We start from the raw sequence: 23,715 nt of genomic DNA, 5'->3' as shown, positions 1-23,715 counted from the left end.
CCATAACACTGGAGAAATCAAAGGATTCTGAACAAAATCGCTGTACCCAGACTCTGATGTGCTGGAGATGTTGCTAACATAAATCATAATTTCTCCCTGCTTTCAGACCACCATTGATCTCAAAACCCTAGAGACTGCTGCAAGCAGGCCAGCCAGTGAATCAGTTCATTTTTCACTGCTAATCTGAAAAACCCCACCAGCAGCTCTATGAGGAAATATTTGAACTTTCAAGTGGTGGCAGTGACTCTGGCAAAGCAGCAGATAATCCTGTGCAGGAGCAAATCAGAGCATGAACCCAGGAAAACTGCAACCAAACTAAAAACTGCTTCCCCTCCGAGCCACTCCTGCTATCCAGTGATGTACAGCCATGGAAGCAGCTGATCACAGCATTCTCCAGGTTGCTGCATGAACCTTGGGTCATCTTCAATTCCACCCTGCTCTGGACACAAAGATTGCTTTGCCCATCCTGGGGCTGCCTCTTGACTTTGTGCATTGGTAGGATTGGTTTCAGCTGCAGAGTGGAAAAGCTGCCTCGTATGAATTCATCAGGAAGAACCAAATAATGTGCACAATAACTGAAATAAGCCAAGAAAGGAACTTCTCCCTCCATCACTCCCCCTACATCTCTTCTATATAAACAAACAAGATCAGTTCATTCTCCAGAAGGCACCAGATAATTAATTTCATTTCCCAGCTCTTGTTTTATCAAAACAAATATATTTAGCAGAGGCTGCCTGAACAAAGGAGTGACAGTGGGAAACTGCCCCTGTGGTCCTAATGCAGATGTGAATCAGCAGAACAGCAATCCTAGGAGAAGCCTTCTTCCTTTCTTTTTCTTTCACATATGGTTGGTAACACACAGAGTATCTTTCCATTTATACTTACTTATCATCATAGAGATATTTTTGTTTACTCTAACACACTCACATGTATTTCCAAGATTGGAAAAGCAGCCATGAAGCTATTTTAAAAAATTATTAAACTCTCAGCCATTAAAAGTTCATTCCTCACTGGAATCTCACTTGCCAGAACAAATAAATCTGTGAAATAGGTTGAAATGTTTGAGGTGATTTGTGACTCCTTTCTAAATGGTCCCTTCAAATGGATTCCCCTTCCATTTGAGAGCAGCAGCAAATTTTGGCTTTTGCAGCAATTTGGCTGCTCCAAGCAAAGCAGAACACAGGTGATGAAGGCTGGAGGGCTCCCAGCAGACCTCCAAGCATGCAGGACAGAGCTGCACACTGAGGAGCTTCTTGTAGGAACCCTTGGGGATGCACTGCAGAGCCACTGCCACCGGTGCAGACAGATCCTTCCCCTCATCCTCCAGCCCTGCCTGCCCCACAGTGTCCTTCACTGCTGGCTGTGCTTCCTCCCTTCCACTCCACACCCTAACCCTTTACCACAGAGCCCAGTGAAGCCCAGAGGAGCCTGAGCTGATCACATCCATTGTATTTTCTTCAGAAGGAGCTTGACAGCCCAAAAAGATTCCTGGCAACCACAATGCCACCACCATCACCAGTCATTGTGTCCCCTGCCATGGCCACTCAGACAATGCTGCTGTGTCTCCTGTCACCAGGCTGACTGGGGACAGCCCTGTCCTGACAACTGCCCACAGCACCAATGATTGCTATGAAAAATTAATGTGCATTCCTCTAATCCTCTGTTGGAACCATGGCCTCACTAACCAGGGCAATGCATCACAATTCCAGACAAACACTTGGCAGCAGCACACGTGGGAGGGGGGTGTTTGTAGACGTTTAATGGTGGTTCTCTTACAATCAAGGTGCTACAGCACTTAGGAAAGGCATTTTTGGTGGTGGGAGAAGAGGGAGAAGAATGATGATACACTAAATACAGGAGGAAACACTATTAAAATTCATGCAATTATTAAAAGCCACTAAAAAAATCAAATCTCATTAAATACCTTTTGCTATTTAAAATCCCATTTCAATGTGCCTGTGATAGATCTGAGCTTTAGCTGCCTGTAATGACAATTGCATTGCTCCAAGGAACTTACACATGATGAGATATATTTTATAGAAGTTTCTATTAACAGTCACCTGAAATCTTCAGCATCACTCACAGAGCTGCACAGCAAACACACTCAGCTATGATACTATTTGTACTGTCTGATGCAAGAAGGGCTTGGATAACATTTGTTTAGTCAAGGACAAACAGTCCTGGGGCCTGTAGGTGGATGTAGGGAAAGGCAAAGTTGGGTAACATTTCCGGCCTGCGAAGAAACAGGGTCCCTTCAGCTAAAGGATTGGTGGGGAGAAATGCAGATAAAACCAAACTGCTCTGCAGTCCAGGTCACACTCCAAGGGCCACCTCATGGGCCCAAACCACAAATAATCACCACAGAGTTAAGGAAATGAGTCCTGAGGTTGCAGCGGGGCTTTAACAAATACCTCTGGCTTCTCAACCAACCACAACAGAAGGCAGTGATAAGAAAGGCCAGGGATGCTGTTCCAGAGGGTGGCTGTCAGTCCTCAAAGTCGATCCTGATGGGGCCTCCTGTCAGGATGTGGTCTGCCACGTGAACAGGCTCCTGGTCCTGCCGCTCCTCGCGCTGCCCGGCCGCCCTGCGCGCGCGTCTGCGGCAGCCCTGGGCGCAGCGCGAGCTCTCGTCCAGCGCCCCGCACACCAGGATGCGGCAGTGCAGGAACACCTCCTGAGGGGGGACACAGCACAGGGTCAGGGCACAGCCCTGGGCACCACTGCCACTGCTGCCTGTGTGCCACAGCATGGCCCTGGCACAGGGTCCGTGCCCAGCCTCACCGCCCGCAGCCACAGCGGCCGCTCCGTCTGTTTCCCTGTGTGCCCTCTCCAGAGAGCCAGGCTCAGGTCTCAGAGGTCACAGTGGGGAGACAAGGGATAGAAGGTGGGAAATGATCCTCCAGATGAAGGGATGAAAATGGCAGGAGTCAGCTTGGAAGAGCTCACATGGACTGGGAGGAGATGTGTGTCAAGAATGCGTGAAGCCTTGCAAGGATTGATGGAGATGGGCAAGAGAATTTCAAGTGAGCTGGAAAAACAAAGCCAGGAAACTGAGGGGAAAAGGAGGAAAACACAGCGTGATGTTGAGGGAAGAGGGAGAATGCAAAGAGCAAGGAGGCAGCTGCCTTTTCTCCTTGCACAACACAGGCAGGGACAGGATTGCTGCCCCTGCAATGACCAGGAAAGCAAGCAAGATCCCTGCAAGCAGTAATCACAAAGACTTGCAGAGGCTTGAAGCAGAATCTGTTGTGCAGGATGGGAGGATGCAGGTTGGAGGCAGCAGGGATAATCAGAAAGCCAAGGAAAATTTCTGAATTTTAGAAGATCTCATCTGTTTTAACCCTACTGGGGCTCTCCAATAGCTGGAGCAGCAGCTTTATCCCTTTTGGAGCAGGCAGTATTGGCTGAGCATAACAATGACTGGAAGATCCAGTTTCCTCCAACACAGAAAGGAAAGCTATTTGCATGAGGAAAAGGGCATTATCCTTCCACTGTGTTCCCATTACAGAGCTGCTGCCCCAGAGAGACAGCCTGGTTTCACACTGAGTTAAGCAGTGTGGTGGCCTTTGGTCTGGAGTGCTGGCATCTGTACCCCTAAGAGCTAGAGAAGACACAAGGCTGAAGAGATTCCAAACTAAAACTGTGTTGTTTTAAAGACAGGGGACTGTGAAATGTGCCTAGTGACTGAAAATATTTGTCTCACCCAGCAATCAAGGGGCCACCAAGACCACCATGGAAGGAGAAATTATTTTAGCCTGTGGTGGCTTGATGTTTCATATTTTAATTTTAGTTGTTTTTAACAATCTTTAACAATTTCTCCTGAAGTACCTTTGTCAAGTACAACTGCTGGAACAGGCACAGCAGCACCTGCCTTGGGCCAGCCACTCCATACTCTTTTCCAACTTCGTGCTGAGGCTCCTCAGTCATATCAGAGCTGATGAAATATCTAAGAGCTGAGTTTTGAGCTTACCTTGTTGTCTTTGCCCACAAACTTGAACACAGGAACCTGGAAGTGCTTGGCAAGATGGTCCTTTGACGTGTACTGCTTCACGGAATCATCAGAAACACAGCTGAGGAGAGCAGAGGGATGGGCTTTAATGGCTTTCCCAGAAATGGAAAAAAGAAAGAGAAAAGACATTCCAGCCTACTTAACCAGAGAAAGAAAAGGAGGGATTGGTTCTCTCAGGCTCAGCTACCATTTCTGCTACTTCCTCTTTGGCCACAGGAGAAAAGTTGGGAGTGATGGGGAAAAAGAGCAGCATTGCTAATGGCATCTCCAGACAGGGAACAGCTCAGCAGCAGAGGGCTGGCAGGACGTGGCCCTCAGAGAGGGACTGCCAGCAAGCTGCAGGCAAGTCTGTCCTCAATTCACCTCCCTGTGCAACAGCCTGCAGTGTTATACACCACAGCATGTGCCATGCACTCACTGTACACACAGAGATATGCACATAAATTATGCTTTAAATGAAGCAGCCTGCACCCACATTACTAAAATATGACAGATGATGAAAACAAAAATCCAGATTTACTTTGCTTAGTATAATTTACATTTTTCTTCCTGCTGGATTTGGTCAAACAGCTCAAATTCACTACACCAAAAATTTATAATTTCAGTTTTTCCATCACTAGCAAGGCATGATTGTAAAAGAGGTCACAGAACTGCAAGAAAATAAGCTGCTTTTATAACAAGCTACATTCCAGGTGCAGTGTATTTTTAAACCATTAAAGCCCATTTAGAGTTTGACAGACAAAAAGTTATGGTGGCTCAATAATTACTGACAATTATTGCAAAGCCTTGGGCATCTTGAGAGGCCCTGATGCTGCTGTGGAATTGCATTGTAATGCAGCTCATCCTTTCTAGCAAGTTCATTCCAAAACTGTGGACTTTGAAAGATATTAAAAAAAAACAAACAATAAAGCAGTGGTGGAAGAGACAAGAGGTACTGGTGTAGCTCAAAGCCTTGCTCTTGCAGCATGAGAAATGTGCAATCTTTACACGGAAAATGTGCATGGTATTGTCAGCAATGCTGATGTCTGACATGGTCAGCTCTAAAAGAGCAGTTCTGCCTTTATTGAAGGGAAGGCAGAACTGCTCTTTGGAATCTCTGTGTTGTCAAAATTCCTTTTTAAACAAGGCATCTGCTTGTAAGGAACGACAGTTAAAGACTTTTCATAGGTGGGTGGCCAATCTCTAGGGCCATGAAGTCAACTCACAGGCACGTTCTCATTTGTGAGCATATAAACTGTGATGATTATTGGACACTGCCTCAAACTGACTCCTAAATCCCAGGCTCTCCAAAGGTTCTCCACACTGGTGGAAGGAAACCTACTGGTTTGGGGCTAGGGAGAGGGAAAGTGGAAGAACACCACAAAGGAGTCAGAGGTACGTAGACAAAACCCCCTCAGAAACCTCATGAGTCACAAGGGCAACTCCTTTTGTGTTTGTGGGGCCAGACCATATCCCACTCTGCTGGGAAACCCCCAGAGACCCTGCTGCCCACTTTGGAGAGGTGAGAAGAGACAGGTAGGGAAGGAAAAGGAGTGGGCCTGGTCAGGATGTGGGGAAAACCACCCTATCCCTGTGCATAATGTGCCTAGGTTTGGGGAGCAGAGTGGCAGTGCCGTGGGAGCTGTGCTCTGACCCTTCAGGGCTGCAAGGCTGAAAGGAAGGCTTGCACAATGAAACATCCACCTCACAGACCAACAAACAGGGCAGCCTGAGGCACAAGAAGATGGGCTTTGCAATGGAACTACCTTAACCAGCCAGTGCTCTGCTGAGCACAGCTCCTGACCTCAGCAGTGACATGACCTGGCTCAGGTGCCCCAGGGAGCTGCAGCGTTATCAGCTGTGCCATCGGTCACTGCCTTGGCTCCCCTTTGTGCTCAGAGCAGGGAATTAACAGGGAAGAGAGCAGCAGAGGGAATTTTCCCATTCCTCAGTCCAAGGTATATCCCCTCCAATATAAACAGTTCTTCCCTTTGGGTTATGCAGTTAACTCTTGCAGGTCTGATCCTACATAAACTGATACAAAATCCCATCTTTATTGCCATGGGCTTTTGGGGCTGGATTTCTAGAAGCAAACTGAGTTATTACAGAAGTGTTTGGAGCAGGGACAACTTAGCAGTGCATTCAGCTAATTTAATTTAGAATCACTGGGGCCTGCAGTGATAGCTGCAGAGTGGAGCACTTTTCCCTTCAGTGAAGTTTTAATGCCCTCTGCAGGTACCAAGGGACTGCTGGTGCCATAAATCCTCCAACCAGTGCTGGTGTGGAATCAAGAGATGACATTTCCTGCCTTCTCCTTTCTCTATCCAGCTCAGGTTTTGGCTGCTGTTTTGAATCCCATCATTTTCACTCATGGGGAGAAATAAATGAATGTTTGAGGCCTTGACTCTGGGAAGGATCCATGGGAACAGCCAAGCCAGGGAGTTGATAAAATCAATTTTTCCATTACAGATCTGCTCATAAAGCCCAGAAATGCTGGGCACAGAAGGACTGCAGTCTAGGATAGGGGGAGAGCAGGCTAATGCTGAATCCTCTGTCAGAAGGAAATGGAAACAGTATTTGTGGGTACTTTACATTGCAGGACCCTTTTGCTACAAGACAAGCACACAGGACTTGCCAGCAGCAGCTGTAACAGTGGATGATTTAGTCTGGCAGCTGAGGACATGATTGTTGTCATCATTAAATGGTCTGGCAGGCAACATACAGGATTTACACAAGCACAGTCCCTGGACTCTCAGGCTACAGCTCTTGGGTATGTCTTAGCTATTCCTTTGGCTGGATCTCCCTCCCTAGAGGACAGCAGACTGCCTCAAAACTATGATATTTCCTCAGAGCTCTCTGGTTATGCAGCTGGATGCAAACACTCCACAGGAATGCTGTAGCATGGCAGTCATTTCAGCACCCAAAGAGGTGTCTGAAAAGGGGGATCATCTCAGGAGCCACAGCTGAGCCCACAGCAAGGCTCTCCAAAGCTCTGGTGCAAAAACCACTACAACAGCAAACCCACAGATCTGCACAAAATTACTTTTAGCATATCCTGAAACGATCACTAACCCCAAATACCTCAAAAAATGACAGCCAAACTGAAAGACCCTGAATTTATTGCACTGACAGGCATCAGGGAGAGCAAAGCAAGGGATTCTCCTGCAGCTCCTACCAGGACTAGCAATAGGCTCTTCTGGCTTGTACTGTAATAATGCCATTATGAGAAAATGAAGAAACTTGCTCCAGTTGCTGCAGCAGCTGCCTGGCACAGCACATGGCCATGGGGGTTCTGCACATTGGCTTGGCACTCTGTGGCTGGCAGAGAGAGGGTATCAGGAATGAGAATCTTTCTACAGGAGCCAACTCAATTATCCACAAGGCTAGTTACAGGGAAATACATCCTGTAAAGGCTGCACTCAGAGGAACCTCTCTCACTGCCTCCCACTGTTTCTCCCAATTACTTTTGATGGGAGAGGTGGTTTCAGCTTGATGGCTGCTGGTGATTGCTATGTGCTGGACAGACAGGCTGCTGTGGAGAGGGGAATAGTGTTTCCTGCATCACACAGACAGCTCAGCCCCACTGCCAATTCCCTCTAAATTGCCAGCAAGAGAGGCAACACTGAACTCACCCATCTTGAATCAGGTAGTACTTCAGGATCTCATCAATTTTGGAGGTGGGAGTGGCAAAGCAGCTCTCCACCAGCGTCTCCAGCCCACTGACGTGCACCAGGGGCTCAATCCCAAAGTACAGGGAGTCCCTTAGCTTGAGGGTGGGAAGGTCACCCCTGTAGGGCTCATCAAAGTCCTTGTCCTTGAAGATCTCCAGGGTGAAGGGGAAGACGCCCTGGCTGCGGCTCATGATTTCCAGGGGAGAGTTCTTGAGGTTGGGCACGTAGCCCTCGGAGATGGTGTAGCGGCGCGGGAACTCGCAGGTCACCGGGATCAGCAGCTTGCTGGTGCGCACAATGATGTCCCCGTTGCTCCCCGGGGTCTGCTTGGGCAAGCCGGTCACCAGGTTGGTGGCAATGATTTTGTCATTGATTACCTGCAGCAAAGAAAGGGGACATCACTGAGAAAGACCTCTCTGGGCTGACACTCAGAGGAGCCCCTGAAGGGCCAGCTTGTGAATTTACAGCCCACAACCAGAGTGACGCTGCTCATCCTCACAGACCAACTAAGGACCTCGGTCTGCTGGCAGCTGCAATGCACCACACTTCTGCTACCCCTCTGCTAAGGTGAGCCATTGACCAGCTGCCAGTTTAACCTTTCAAACATTATCAGGAGACTGGCAGCTGGTCAATGGCTCTGTCTTAGCAGGTGGATGAAGTTTGAGGGCTCTTGTACCCTCTACCCTTGTGAAGCAGGAGGTGAGCAGAAAGCAGCACCCATGCTGTCAGACACACTGCTGGAGGGGGGATGGAACAAGCTCTCTGACTGCGGGATGCCAGCCCAGATCCACTCTGAGGGCAGCTGCATGGCAGCTCTGAGGATGCAGCTAAATCAGCTGCACCATCACTTACTTTGTTCCTCAAGAAAGCCACAGTCAAATCCCCAAATGCCAGAGACTGGGCAGTAGGTATACATACATCCACAACAGTTCCACAGGACTTCAGGGAGAAATGGATGTTGACATGAGTGCCATTGGACACGCCTTTGCACGAAGTGTTGATGAGGGAAAGGTCCAGGCCTCCAACCAGGTCCTTTGGGATGTTCACCTCAATAGAGCTGGACTTGCACAGCACTGGAACTGCAAGAGAAGTCCCCAGAATAACAGTCTGCACTACAAACCTGCCAGTGAGCTGGAGAAGGGTTACACCAGATATAACTAGGGGAATAAAAGGGGAATCCTACACAGCATTTATGATTATGATCCTACCACAGTAACCTAACCACCCACCCTGCATTCCCACCTACACAACACAAACCAGAACTGCCACTGCCCCAAATTCCCCAGCCACAGCAACGCAGAAAGCAGAAAACAATGAAGACAATCACTGCACTTGCAGCAGAAACTCAGCTGTGCTTTCCAGCTTCACTTAACACTCAGCACAGATTTGGTTGCTATCTCTTGCACTGTGATGTTCTAGGAAGAGCCTTTGCCAGATATGGGTATCAAATTCACAACACCCCAGGCAAAGCCATTTATTAAGACCCTTAATCAGATTTTACATCAAACCCAGAACATGCTGAAACAAGGCAGAGTAATTCCATATAGATACCGAGCTGAAATGGAAGCACCTCAAAATGCCATAATAATATTTTTATAAGCAATAAACCCAGCTCTGACAAACAAACCAAATTAGCTCACTCATTCCACCTCCTTCCAACCTTTAAATTTTAATACAGGCCTCCGTGTGAATTTTTTAAATTAAAATTTCATTACATAAGAAGCAGGAGAAAACAGACCTTGGACAAAATAAAAAAGGAAAGAAGAGAGAATAATCTTCAATAAAAAAGTAGTTGCTATACATATATTCCTTAGGATTATTCAGTTCAGTTGGAAACAGGACAAACATACTGGTGGCATATATTCTGGTTTCAGCCAGAAAAAACAAACCTTTTGCAGGATTTACATTTATTATATTTTAAAACCCCACAACAAAACCTTTTAGCAAATATACCAGTTTCCTGAGATTTTTGCCAAAATTAATTGTAGTCCCAGTCCTTGACATTCCTGTGACCCGCCTTCCCTTAATTTCAATCATTAATTATATAATTTAAGATTCTGGATATTTGAAATAAGGCACACTTCTAAAACAGGCATTTCAACTCCCTTTAAAAATTTTCCTGTCCCTGATCAGGTATATGCAACATCCTCAGAGTACCTTCAGGGAGGATTTTTGATTAGAAGATGATAATTTCAAAGTGATATGCTAAAATGTATGCAGAGTGCCCAAAGCAATATGTTCCCATAATGACACTGCTGGGTTAGAACAGAAGCTTAAAGAACTAAAAATTACCTTAACCTTCCTTCCACTGGCAGCAGAAGGCAAGTGGGAATAACTGAGCATGTCAAATGGCACAGCTCAGGAGCAGACAAAGGGACTTGGAGAACAGAGCACAATGCAGACAGGAACATCCTTTGGAGAACTGATTGGCTCCATCTGGATTTAAGGACTCGCTGTTCTAGCACTCCTTGATAAATAAGAAAATGTGCTGCTTTTATAAAGGTGACATTCAGGGCAAGAGATTTGGATCCCAACTGCAATTCTTCGAAGTTCAGGACTGATTTTGTTCAGGATCTCTCTGTTTCTACATGTCTTTGACTGGCACAAAGTGGGAGAAGGAAAAGATTCCATTTTCCCTGTGTTTTGGAGCTGCAGGAGATGTGTGCCCTCCACCACCTGGACACAGAAACAAGGGAAGGAAACCTCTTGATTCAAGCCAACTCATGGCTATTTGAGAAAACACCCAGTGTGTGCCAGTCAAACATTTCAGTTCTTCACCTCATACTTCCCAGAGCACCTGTGAGAACTGGGAAAGCCTCCTCATTTCCTCTTTAAGCTCTGTTTTGCACCAATGCCTCTGAGCACCTGCCCCTGGGAGGAAGCTTCTGTGGCAAGTCCAGTGCTCATTTCCCTGCCTGCTGTAGTTATTGGCACCATATTCCAGCCTCTGGCTCCTTCCTTGGCCTTTCAAAGTGCTGCTGCTTGGAGCAGAGGTTATCTCCCTGCACAGGCTGCTCAGCAGAACAGGCTCTCTGGTGCTGGGGAGTCCTGACCCACTGCTGCAAACATGAACCCTGCTTACCTGCACAAAAATTCGGGCAGGGGATGGGGGAGAAGAGCATTTCATCCCTACTCTTCAGGAATAGGATGGGCTGCAAAATTCTAGGATGATCTGCAAAATTCCAAGTATTTTGCTGGCTGGTATCTTTATGGAAAAATTGCAGCCTTCAGACTGTGATTTCTGTGGAAGATTATTAATGTTTGTTCTGAACATGGAGACAGTGCAGAGAAGGGTGGAGAGGCTGCAGATCCAATTGCTTCAGGCTACTCTGCCTACCCTGCACTGTTAATTGAACCAATATAGACCTGATAAGGTGTGGTATGGTTCCATATCTGCTCAGAATTGCAGGCCACAGTATGGGGACATAAATTGATGAATGCAAAAGAAGAGGCAATTTCACCTTATGAGATGCTGTATCCTGATGCCAGCCTGGCTCCTAGCAGTGCTGCTGCTCTCAGGAGCAGCCTCACCAGCAGCAGAAACCCTGGCTGGGAAATCCAGGACTTGCAGCCCTGCTGGGGCTGCCTCAGGGGCCCAGGACTGAAAAACATCACAGGGTTTGATATCAAGCAGACCTTCAGTCAGTGAGTGTGATCACAGCTCTTGGAAACCCCCATTCCCACTGCTGGATCCCAAGTGGGCAATGCTCAACCCTGGGAGCCCTGCATTTCTAAAAAGCTTAAAAAGCAGACGATCCATCAAGCAGAACCACTCCAACTTCCTCTCTGAGGCATACCTGCCCTTTTGGCCACCATGAAGCCCTGATCTGTCCCTCCCACTGATGTCTGGGCACTCTGTGGCCCTGCAGGAGGTTCTCTGAGCACACCAGGCAACACCAGACTGCTGGTAGCCTGGATGTATTTGCAAAAGAAATCTTTGCAGAAACCAGGGAGCTTGTTTATTCCATGGGCATGCCATTGGCACAAGTGACTCAGCATGAAGGACTCCTGGGGAAAGTTCAGATGGAAGGTTCTCCAAGGATAACGCTGCCCTGGCCTCTACACAGCAGAAGCAACAGTCAATTTTTGGATGCTATCCTGGGCACTTTTCCAAGGGGCAGCAGGAGCACCGAATATCAAAGCTAGTGCCCTGCTTCAAGGCACAGGAATGCTTACTGGAATGGCACACTTGGAAAAAAACATGCCTCTCTCTTTAACCCTGTTCTTGGAAAGGACTGGACTGCTTTAGCTGGGAGTTTGAAGTTTGAAGCATGAAAAATGTCAGCTCTAACAGCATAAATTTGTCAGGGGTTTGCACAGAACAGTATAATGGGGGATGTTTGTGGGAAATAGCAGAGGTAAGAAGATTTCCAGAAAGCTGTAAAAGCAGGCCTAAGAAACAGAAAGAACAGAGAACTAGCTGCAGCTGCAAAAGCTGAAAGTACAGAAAGTTACAATGGTATAGCAAGCAAGGACATTAAACTACATCTTGAGTTTTAGGCTTGGCTAAGAGAGACCTTAAAACTGCAGGAAAATATGCTCAGCAAGGTAGTAGAAGGTTTTAAGCTTAATAATAAATGATTGTGTATTGTTAATAGAAAGAAGAAAAGTAAGCACTGTGTGAAGCAGGTGTACATGTGCTTTTAGTAACTGGCTAGAACAATTGTCTGTGAGTTTAGCTATCATTAGCCATTGGCTAGAAAGTTTTAAAAATGTTCTGTAACAAAGAAATCTTTGGCTGCTTCTGGCTGTACATGAGCTTTTGCCATCTTTCTATTGTCTCAACCATGTAATGAGGCTGATGCCACAATAAAAGCTCAAGGATTGTACCCCAGCAATCCTGTTCTGTTTGTGAAAACAAACTCCCAACACAATGTTAAGCAGTATTAGTCATAAGGGAACACTGCACTACAACTAATGTGATGCAAGGTGCACTCAAGCTGGGCCCTGTGGCTGCTCTGCCTGGAGAGAAGACCAACATCTTCAGGCTCTCAGCTGTGGATGGTCTGTCATTAGCAACAAAGCTCCATTAACCCAGCTGGGAAGGACAGACTAAGGGAAGACAGTAGAACCAAGAAGAAAAGTTCCTTCAGACATTCTCTCGGGGGCCAGAGGCTGCCAGGGAGATTTTTTTGACCTACCCTGGCAAGTGTGGTTGTCTTCTGCCAGAACAAGTCCCCTGGGACATTCACACTGGTAGGTGCCTTCCACTTCAATGCAGGTATGGCTGCAGCCTCCGTTGTTATTGTGACAGCCTTCAATTTCTGGGAAAGAGAGGAAAATCAGCACATCCTGCAGCCCCCAACAGACCCCAACCAGCCAACAGTCTGAACAATACAGCTCAAAGGCAACAGTTTGTTTCCCAGAAAATGAGGTGCAAACCCCTTTTGAAATTGTACTTCAGCATCATGATTTTTTCTTTCAAATAACCTTAACTGCTCGATTGGTTAACTGTTTTAACCCTTTGTGATGAATATGCTAGATGAGTACTACTGTTCTCAGTAAAATAACAGAACATGAGATAAGCAAATCATAAATATAAAATATTTCTTCCTGAGCCTGCCATTAGAAATCACTGTATGGCTTTCACTGAAATGTAAAAAATGGAAATCCCACACTCAAACCTATGCAATGCATGGAAAATAACAGCCCAAACTCCATATGAGTCAAAGCAATGGGTAAAGCATCATAATGTAAATTTTGAGATAAATTAAACCCTATTCAGCCTCAGCAGCTCAGGTAATCAAGCTGAATCTCCTGCATTTGTTCTTTTCAGCAACAAGCTGTGAGGTGGCTCACACCTCACATCCCATTCTCTACCAGTTCATAAAGCTGAGGATACATCTTCAGAAATAAAACTCACTAACAAGATTGTAAAAATCCCCAGCAGCAGTGTTAAACTCAAGAAAGGCACCATCCTTCGTACAGAAGGGAAATTAAATGATATATCAAAGGCCCTAAAAGCCAAATTGGGGAATGGCAGAAACAAATGAGTTTCCAAACAGACTATTCCAGCCCTGTCAGAAGAGTGCAGCACTTGGGAATAAAAATTGCACAGCTCATTTATGTGATGCCCCAGCAGCTCAGAGCTGGATGTGGCAGGGACAGAGCCCACAGACCATTTTTGGCCCCACACACCTTGACAAGTAACTTAAGGAGCACTCTGCACAGCAGCATTTCCCAGCAAAGTGTCATTGCCTGGATGAGTGATGCACCAGCAGAGCTCAGAGAGCAGATTTAGCTCTTTTGGGTAGCTGAAAAGTGAGGCACACATGTAGTTGTTTTCCTTGTCTAAGGCCCCACAGTGTCTGTGAACAGCACACAGAAGCTTTGCTGTGAGGGGGCACAGTCCTTTTCCACAGCTCACCACAGAAACCATCAGGCACTCATCAATTTCTGCTGGGATTGCCTATTTGTGCTCAGGGATGTTTGTACATTGTTAGTGACAACACAACAATTTGGTCTTTAAGCCACCAGTCTCAATTTATCAAGGGTTTTCAAGCTGGCTGTGCCACCACTGTGAAGGAACTGTGGCAGAGAGCACAGAGCAGCAGAGCCCACAAACACCAAAGATCAGAATGCTGCCCTAATCTCAAATTTAACTTCTGTCTGCAGATTGGCACCCCCTCTCCTCAATCACTAACCTGGGAGGCTGAAGTGATCCTCGTGCTCTAGTCTAATGTCACGGCATTACCCCATACCTAATGTGAGCTGCCAAAACCCAGGGCTGCTAAATCTGCCCCCACAAAACTCTACCCCACAAATCTCCAGATATCAAATCCCAACAAGTTCTGCCTGGACAACCAATCTTCCAGATCCACTGCTGCCTTTCCCCCATGGAGATAAACACAAGCAAATCCTAACAGAAAGGGACAAGGCAGTGAGAACAACAAGGAGATTTCTCTCTGCTTCTTAGAAGGATATTTTAGTATCAACCTCTCTGGCAAGCACAGAGGTGATATCAATGACATTTAATCCCAGGTGCAAGGAGCCAAGAGACAGCCAGCGCTGCAAGGGAATGATTTGCAGAGTTTCCAGCAGCCCATGGGAGCTGAAGCCTCACCTTCACAGGTTTTGCCATCGCTGCCCAGTGTGCGCCCGACCCCGCACTCGCAGCGGAAGGAATTCTTCAGGTTAACGCAGAACTCGCTGCAGCCCCCGTTGTTCTGCTCACACTCATTTTCATCTGGAAAAAAACCAGCTCTGGAATAGAATGAATAATCCTACTACAAGTAGTAACACTGACAGTAGCTTTTGAATATCATGGTAGAGCTCTGAAAACTGCTCCTAATTCTTTTCTAAAAGCTGAAGTGGCTTCTGTGTCTGTCTCCCCTTCTTTTTTTTTTGTCTTTGTTCTCTGAGATTCTAATCTCTCAACCTGATTTAATCTCTGTGTGCAAAAAGCAAATCAAACAGAGAGAAAGGAACAGACATTACTCTTGCTGAGCCACAAAATGAATGACTTCTCTAAGGCAGGCCAGGATGCTGAGGTTATCAATTAAAGTTCACATGGGATTTCATCAAAACAGATTAGAAGCTGGCATTTATTAGGTGTCAGAAGCTTAAAACCAAGAAAAAAGAAAAGTACCATTTTAACAGGCAGGTGAGAGATGAGCTCTCTCAGGTACCTGTGGTCCCACACATGCACAGAACCCACAGCTGGCAGCTGCTGGTGGTGTCTCCTTCCACAAGCAATGTGAATTGAGTATTTTTAGCCAAAGGCTTGGCTGGTGCCTTGCTTTGGGAGGCAGGAAGCATGTCCAGGAGACTCCCACAGACTCTGCATTTCACACACGTGACAGGCTCCACACTTTCCCTTCTAAAAATGAATCTAAAGTTGCTTAAAAACAGAAGGTGAAGAGGGAAAGGGCTACTGGCATGGAGATGTTGTTAGAAGGGCCTAGAGATTGTCTTGGTCAAGGGCTGGGCCCAGAAATTCCCCTGAGTGGTCCTTCCAAGTTCTACAGCACACACAGATCTCTGTCCCTGCTCTTCCCTCCTGGTGACAAGCAGCACTTCTGGGACACTTCTGGTTGTCTTGAGACTGCACTGGGACAGTGCTGAGCTGATTTTAACCATGGCTTAGCAGAACATGAATCCAGGCCTTGAAGAAGTCAAAGGCAATGCACCGGGTTGGTGGGTGTGTGACAGGAAGTCTAAGACCTTATTTAACCCCTAAATGAAAATGTAACTCAGGATCAGCTGCTCTGCTGTGGGATTTAAACAATCTAATGTACTGAGGAGAAGCACAGAGCTGCTCAGCCTTCACAGAATGGTCAGGGTTGGAAGGGATCTTAAACTTCATCTTGTTCCATCCCTTGCCACTATCCCAGGTTGCTCCCAGCCCTGTCCAGCCTGGCCTTGGACACTTGCAGGGATGGGGCAGCCACAGCTGCTCTGCTGCATCACTGCAGCAGCTTCAGTCCCCCTCTTTGGGGCAGCTGGGAAAGGAAGCCCGTTGTCTGGGCTTCCCTAAACAGGGATTTATTTGGTTTCTCCATAAGCAGGGCACAGTTGCTCTCAGAGATGTGATTGCACAATCACTCAGCACAACAGAAAGTTATTGGAAAGACCATGGAGCCACACAAGAGAGGCTGCAGGTAGGTGAAGCAGTGTGAGCATTCCAGCTGAGGTGCTGTGCCACCTGGGAATCTCCAGGAGAAGCAGCAGGGCAGAAATCCTGCTCATGGGGGAAGGAAAGCAGCTGCAGCACACACAGACAGGCTCAGGACTCCTGTGTGTCTCCCTGCTGCAGGAAATCCTTTCCTCTGAGCCTGCCACACATTCACTGAGTGCTAGTGCTTGTCAAGGGCACTTCTGTGGCTGGAAGGCTTGCACAGAAGCAGCCAATAAATGCTTTTAATTATCTGAGAGAGCTCAGTCAGCCACTTGGCTGCAGACAAGTGGAGCTGCTTAAGCAAAAGCCTTCCCCAGAATCACTGGGAGCAAGTGTAACTGCAGCAGGACCATGCTGCTCCTTCCACACACTGGAATGCCTGTGGGCCCTGCCCTGATGCTCACAGGTGAGTGAAGAAAGAAACCACCCATGACTGCTTTGTCTGGTGCAGCAGACTGACCTGCCACAGGCTCCTGGGCCAACTCTGCTTTCAGCTTCACCACCAAATCAAGTGACAGATGAGATTCCTCCTCCCCCAACACCCTTTCCTCCGTCCTCTCCTATCCATCAGTGTGGCTCTGCAGCTCTCCAACAGACACCCCCTCCCAGCCCCTTGATTTGTCCCATCATCTTCCTGACCTCTCAGTGCTCTCCCCCAGCACCACACACAAAAAACAGAGCTCTCCTCAGAGCTTCATGGGGATTTCCCCACAAATCTCCAAAGCCCACATTCCCCACTCCGCTCTCACTTCCCTGCTGGCCATGCTGGTCTCTGCCACCAAGTGCCAGCTCCCTGAATATGCTCTTGTCATGCTGCCTAAAATCATTACAGCTGTGGTGGGACTTACAGTTCTTTGGGTCTCCTCAAGCCCCAGGCCCTGGACAATGTCCCAAAAGGGCAGGAAGTATGATGGAGTTTAGTGTGCAGCCCTACAGCAGTCAGATTTTTTTTTTTTTTTTTGGAGGAGAGATATTCAAGAGAGTGTGTGAGAGGAAATCTCTAATGCCAGACTGCACAGCACTTCCTGAGTACCACAGTGACACCACAGAATCCTGCACCACAGTCCTGCAAAGAGACTGCTACTGCCTTCAGCAGCTGAACCATGCAGAAAGCAAATCCAGCCTCACAAACATGGAGCTCCAGGGGCACCAGAATGGATGCAGTCATGGGATGTCATATCTTGGAACCATTTACAGAATCATAGTCCTGGTTCCAGGCAGCAAAGGGGAAAAGTCCTCTCAGAATATGTCATCTTTTATAGTGCTTTGTAAGGCAGGGGATCGAGATGTGAGCAATGAAACAAAGGGAAGAAAAGCATCACAAGTGGCACAGCTTATTTCCACCCTTACCAAGGCATGTCTGGCCATCGTGTCCGAGTGTCGTACCCGGGGAACACGTGCAGTCACCGGTGTCCAGGCAGGAGTCCTGGCAATCCACCACATCACAGATGTCATAAAAATCTAGGGCACGACAAGAACAAGGTCAGCACAAAGCCCTGAACATGTAAGGAAAGCACAGGATTTGTCCCTTCAGCTTCCCACCCTGTGTGCAGCCTCTCAGTTACAGACCTGGCCCACATTGGCAAAGCTGACCTGCTGAAGCTGCTGAGAAACAATCAAGTTTAATTACTGCGAGGCAGAGATGCAAATTTTGACTTTGGTAGTGTGCCAAGACAAGCCACAGGGCCCACAGGGAGCATTAAACCACTGAGGCCAGGTCAGATGTGCAAAAATCCTGCTAGAGGAACAAAGCAGGTACAACGGCTGGAATGTGACAGCGTCGGGGTGTGATGTAATAGCCTGTCTCAGCTACCCCAGCTCTTTCCCCAGGTGTGCCAATCACCTCTCCTTTCCCCTCCCTTGCCCCTGCTGAGTGCTGTCCCTCAATCTTGGCATTTAGAAAGGGTGTCTGTGATTGGCGAAGTTCAAAAGATGCCTCTCAGCCCTGGAGGGACTTTGGGCCATCCAGGTGTCATTTGTCCCCTGAGACATCGCCCCCCTTACCGGGTTGGTGGGATCCCTACCCCTTCCCTCCCCCTCTCCCTGGGGTTAAAACACCCTGCAACCACGCGGTTCTTGGTTCTGTTGGAGCTGTTGCTGCATTCTGAGGCCTGAGTGCTAGGAATAAAGCTCTGGATCCAAACCCTCCAGCAGAACCTGCCTCCTTTTTCCTTCATCATCCCCTAAAGCCTTTCCACCAGAGATAAACCTGAGTTCCTGCTTGCCTGGACTTGTCCCAAGCACCCAGCTGCAGCATCCAGCCAGCCAAAGGTGTCTCTGGGGTGAAACACCACACATCCAGCCAGCCAAAGGTGTCTCTGAGGTGAAACCACCACAGCTGCCACCCTTGGTCAAGCAGCAAGGACCGGACAAGCCCAGGCACGTTCCATCTGGCAATATTGGTATTAAATTCCAATATGACAGGCCACCACCTGGAGAAGCCAAGGGGGGCTCAGGGAGGACCAAGGGGGGTTCAGGGAGGCCCAAGGGGGGCTCAGGGCGGTGACTTACGGCCGCAGTAGGCGTGGAAGCAGACGCTGGGCTTGCTGAGGTGGTACACGAAGTACCCCCCCGGGCAGGCCTTGACCTCGATGCTGGCGTTCCAGAGGCAGCAGTTGCCGCTGAAGCTGGCGCAGGCCTGGCGCCGCACGATGCCGTCGGCCGGGCGCGGGTGGCTGCCGTTCATCCAGAGGGGGGCGTGCGTGCCGCAGTGGTTCTCGGGGATGCAGAAGGTGGGCATGGCGTCCCCGGCCATGCCCGTGAAGCGATACCACTCGCCGTCGATGCCGCTGTCGCACGTGGGCTGCCCGTGAGAGCCGTTGATGCGGTGCTCCGTGTTCCTCCAGGGCTCGTTCAGGCTGATGTAGGCCGAGCAGGGGTCCAGGGCTGGGACACACACACACAGACAGATATCAGCACGGCTGGGAGATATCAAACTGAGGTGTTGATGGATTGTTCTGATGATACTTCTCTGAGTGCTACTGAGGGAACCCCAGCCAGCCCTGAGATGGTGAACAGTGAGAGGGGGGCACTCTCCCATGCCCTGGGGGTGCAGAGGGCAGCCAGGCTGATCCCTGGGGGTGCAGAGGGCAGCCAGGCTGATCCGTGGGGGTACAAAGGCAGCCAGGCTGATCCTGGGGGTACAGAAGGACAGCCAGGCTGATCCTGGGGGTACAGAAGGACAGCCAGGCTGATCCCTGGGGGTACAGAAGGACAGAAGGCAGCCAGGCTGATCCCCATCCCCAGGGGTACAAAGGCAGCCAGGCTGATCGCCTGCAGCAGAGGAGATGCTGGAACAACAGCAGAAGATGAAGGGGTCAACTCTTAGCAGGGGTTAATCCAAGGTTTTATTCTGGGGCTCTGGGGAGCTCCTGCACCTCAGGGGCTCCTGCTGAGAGCCCCAGGAGAGGGGCCAAGGTTACATTTAAAGGGAGGTGGAAACCTAAAGTAGATAACATTTTACTGACCAATGAGTGACCCTAAGGGATGGGCACTGGGGCATGGACATTTAGGACAGCGTATGGGGAAAGCTTGAGGGGCTGACCCCTGGCCTCTGGCTGATCACTCAACCACCTGGACTGAAACTTCTCAAAGGAGGGGATGGGATGCTGAGTGACTGACAGAGAGCCAGGGTAGGGGTTTGGGGATGATCTCAGCAAGGGAAAGGGATTACACAGGTAAAGGGAGGGGGCTACAATCTGGGGCAAACCATTTGGGAAAAATACTGGGATACAAAACCAAAATTATTACAAAGTATTACAAGGTATAAAATCACACTACAACAACGGATAGTTACAAAAGCGTTTTCTTTCCTCTGTCCCTGACTTAACGGAACCCTTGTGATCTGTTCTCAGCCCTGGGGAGAAAAGGTGATACCTGCAAACTCATTGCCTTGTGGAAAATCCTGACAGCTTGTCTTAAAGGTCTTGGAAGAACAAGTGAATTAACAGAGCTCTTACAACATTCTGCAACAGTCTGACTTGCTGATTAGCTGACAGGAAAAAACAAGATACAAGCAAATCTGAGGTCTAGGTAATGATTTTGCCATAGGAAATACACCCTGGGATCTAGCCTAGGACAAAAACTCTCTGGTCAAGACAAACTGAGCACCTGCAAGCCCCTCCTGAATTCACTGGTAACTCTCCCAGCTGCCTTGGAACAAAGGACTATATGTCAAACAAGTTATGCAGCCTCTTTTAAAACCCACCCACAGCCAGTGTCAGCCCTCACAGCTGAGCTGCCAAACCCTTTTAATCATTATCTCACAGTCTAGAGAGTGTGAAGGTCTGAATTGGGACATTCTGGGGAGCAACACATTAAACCCTCCACACAGCTGTTCCTTGCAAGCCCACAAACCCTCCTGTTTGCACAGGAGATCAGCTGCTTGTGAGTGAAGTGGAGTGTTTGTGGGGGCAAGACATGAACACATGGACTTCCTGGCAGTGCTCAAGGAGTGTGTCCCTTTCCAGAGGCCTCTCTGAACCTTCTGCAAATAATTAAAATATGAGAGGACTATGGGGAGAACATAAATGAGGAATTTAAGTGTTCATTACATTTTCAATCTCCTCCTAATTAACCCTCATTTGGCAGCTTCCTCACTGGAAGTCCAGAGGTTCCATTTTGCCTTACATTTAATACCTGATTAAGCACAACTTATCCATGACAAGCAATTCCCCATTAAGCAAAAGGAATGCTAATACTGTCCCGAGTAAGGAAAATTGATTACCATTTCCTAAAATTAGGCTAATAAAACCAATCACTCTGACAAAATGCATCTTGGACTGCAACAGCCTCAACCTTCCACAGAACATTTCTTTTGAAGTTCTAAAGCTGTGCTGTTTTGACAATAGTGTGATGGAGTTTGGTAAGGGAGGACTACTATGCTCTTCCTATTAGAAACACAAATGATCCTGGTTCATTATTTTGATTTGTTTCACTGACTTTAAAGTGGGAGCTACAAGTGCTTCAGAGAATAGACTTCAAGTCACTCTTATTTAGCTGTGTCCTCTGTAAATATCTGTCCCACAGATGTACTACCTTGTAAAAATATCTCACAAATATAACATCTGTCATGCCTTCCTCAGCCACAGATACATTTTGCTAGGTCTCAAATCCAGCATAAAAGGCAGGAACAGCTGCCAGAGTCAGGAGTGCTGCAGAGCTGGCACAGGGAGTGTGGTTGTGGGTTATGGAGGAATCTCCAGTGCCACGATTCAAAGACAAGCAGAGGAGCTGATTCACTGCCACCACCACCAGCCTGGTTCTCCTGAGCAGCAGAGAGGGGATTGCAGCAGGGAATCTCTGATGGGATTCACCAGCATTCCCTCCTGAGCTCTCCTTTTCACCTCTGCTTGCCTGCCCTTACCCACAGCCAGCAGCAGCAGTGAATGGGTAAATCCCATCCTCCAAAAGCTGGTTTGACTTCTCCCAGAAGGAAAAGGTGCAACAGATCTTCCTCTGGGCTTCCCTCAGTGTCATTCCCTCATTTTCCACAAGAGGATTTGGTGTGGCCTTAGGTGAGTCACTGACTGAAATGAGAAGGTTTTTGTGCTGTTAAAAGCCAAATGAGGTGAAGCAGGAATGCCCTGTCAGCTTCCCAGCTGGGCAGCACTAAAAATACCAACACTCTCATTAGCTTTCATGTAATTATGAAATATCCTTTGGAGACAGACTCTGGGAACGCTCAGCTAGGGAGATTACATTGTCTCCTAAACATCCAGGAGAGAATTCAAAGGCAACATTTAGTGAGATGAACATGCAGCAGCTCAGAGGGAGGTGGAACAGGCACATGAGGGGAATTGAGGTAGCACTCCCTCACATCTTTCATTCCCCTGAGAGCTTCTGGCGGGAGTGAGGGGGAAGCAAACCAGCAGAAAAAGCAGCCAGTGCTCTTTGGAACACTGCACATCCTCACAGCCACCTTTGGACTGCCAGTGCTGCCCCACACCAGCCTCCCTACAGATACCAAGCAGTCTTTGGCAGCACAGTTTTTTCATTTCAATTAATTAAATTGAGTTTTAAGGAAAAAAATCCACAAAAACAGAGAAGGGACTGATCACCCTCTCCATTCTTCTCCCCAAACAACAAGCTTGGGGGTTTGCACAAGACTAATAACTGCCTCCAGCTCACTACTTTTCAATTTTCTTGGCTCAATTCTTTTCCTCCTCAATGCTTCTTGCGTGGCCAGAGCAATTGAGGCTGACAAGCACTAGCTACAAAGCAAAGCTTTTCCATTTGTAGGCTTGATGCTATAATTAGTTCTCTGACTGGCATGGTAGCAGCTTGACTGGGTGACAAATCAGGTGACAAATCAGGCTCCAGCAAGCACTGGTGAGTGCCCCATGCTGCAGAGATTAAGCCTGGGTGCATTGTGTAACTGGAGGTCTCTGCTCCAGCACAACTAAGCAATAAAGGCAGCAGCAGTACATTGTGGCACTAAATGCAGTTCAGATTTGTGACAGGGAAGCAGGTGAAAAGGTAGCACAACTCTACTCATAGAGTCTGTCCTCCAAAGGGAGAGGAAAATCCCACAGTGTCTTGGTAATAGAGGTTCTCTCAGTATGGGTTCTCTGTACAGAGGTTCTCTGTAACAGAAGGATCTTCCCAACTGGAAGGAATTTCACATCACCTTCAAACAAAAGGGATATCTCTCCCAGCTTCCAGTCTTTCACCTAAGAATACCAAGGCTCACTGTGAACCTTGGAGATGGCAAACAGAAATAAGGCAATGCCTCTTTACTCACCCATTGAAGACACTGGCTGGAGCTGGACAACAAAGTAAATGCAGAAAAACAAGTACTGGAACATCCCACTGAGCCAAGGAAGAGCCACCACTCAAGGGACAGAGGCTTCAAAGTCCTTGCACAGGCTGTGGCTCTTGCAGCCTTCCTCTCAGTGGAGCTTCTGACTCCAGGCTTCCAGCAGAGCAAGTGTGATTGCTCTCCTGGAAGTTTATCAGAGGAAGAAGCTGGAGGGAGGTGGGCTACAGCTCCAGCCTTGACCTCCCCAGAGCAGCTCTGCCCCTGACTGACAGCAGGGATGTACTCACTGATCAATCTTGTGTTTTGGACTTGACCTGCTATTGTTTTCTGCCCTGACTGCCCCACAGTGACACCTCCCTCTATCTTATCCAGAGAAGAATTCCAACCAGGGACACCCGGACATCCCGAAGGGATGGAAAAGGAGAACAGATGGGTGCTTGTTATCTGTGCTCCTTCCACAAGTCCCACTCCATGGCTGCCTCCAGGCAGAAAACACAGCTAAGGAGCCTTAACTGCAGGAAATAGTGGCCAAAGGAGCAGCACTGATCCTTCCGAGCACAGATTGCAGAGGAGTGCCTGGAGCAGAGCTACAATGGGAACATCAGTCAAACTGAAATACTGGTGTCCCCCAGGGAAATGAGCTGTTCCTAGGCTACACACGGGCCCCTGCCACTCCTGG

General features: G+C 48.1%; 1 protein-coding gene across 1 annotated transcript; it reads right to left on the bottom strand.

Moving 5' to 3' along the window:
- Positions 1-1,798: 1,798 nt before the first annotated feature.
- OIT3 (oncoprotein induced transcript 3) lies at positions 1,799-23,082 on the bottom strand. Its single transcript, XM_058028838.1, has 9 exons — positions 23,019-23,082; positions 18,788-19,162; positions 17,627-17,737; positions 14,723-14,845; positions 12,801-12,923; positions 8,578-8,738; positions 7,621-8,036; positions 3,971-4,070; positions 1,799-2,674 (listed from the first exon to the last, which is right to left on the bottom strand). The coding sequence occupies exons 1-9, from the start codon at positions 23,080-23,082 to the stop codon at positions 2,486-2,488; spliced, it is 1,662 nt and encodes a 553-aa protein (XP_057884821.1). The 3' UTR covers positions 1,799-2,485.
- Positions 23,083-23,715: the final 633 nt, after the last annotated feature.

The sequence above is a fragment of the Melospiza georgiana genome, chromosome 8 (assembly GCF_028018845.1).
Source record: "Melospiza georgiana isolate bMelGeo1 chromosome 8, bMelGeo1.pri, whole genome shotgun sequence".
Lineage (NCBI taxonomy): Eukaryota > Metazoa > Chordata > Aves > Passeriformes > Passerellidae > Melospiza > Melospiza georgiana.
Note: the sequence above shows the minus strand (reverse complement) of the source record. Positions and strands in the feature narration are given on the sequence as shown.

Coding starts and splice junctions, on each gene's coding strand:
- OIT3 (XM_058028838.1), bottom strand. CDS start 23,082: ATGTTCCAGTACTTGTTTTTCTGCATTTACTTTGTTGTCCAGCTCCAG. Junction 14,846..17,626: donor CGATGGCCAGACATGCCTTG/GTAAGGGTGGAA, acceptor GTTTTTTTCCAG/ATGAAAATGAGTGTGAGCAG. Junction 12,924..14,722: donor CGATGGCAAAACCTGTGAAG/GTGAGGCTTCAG, acceptor TCTCTTTCCCAG/AAATTGAAGGCTGTCACAAT.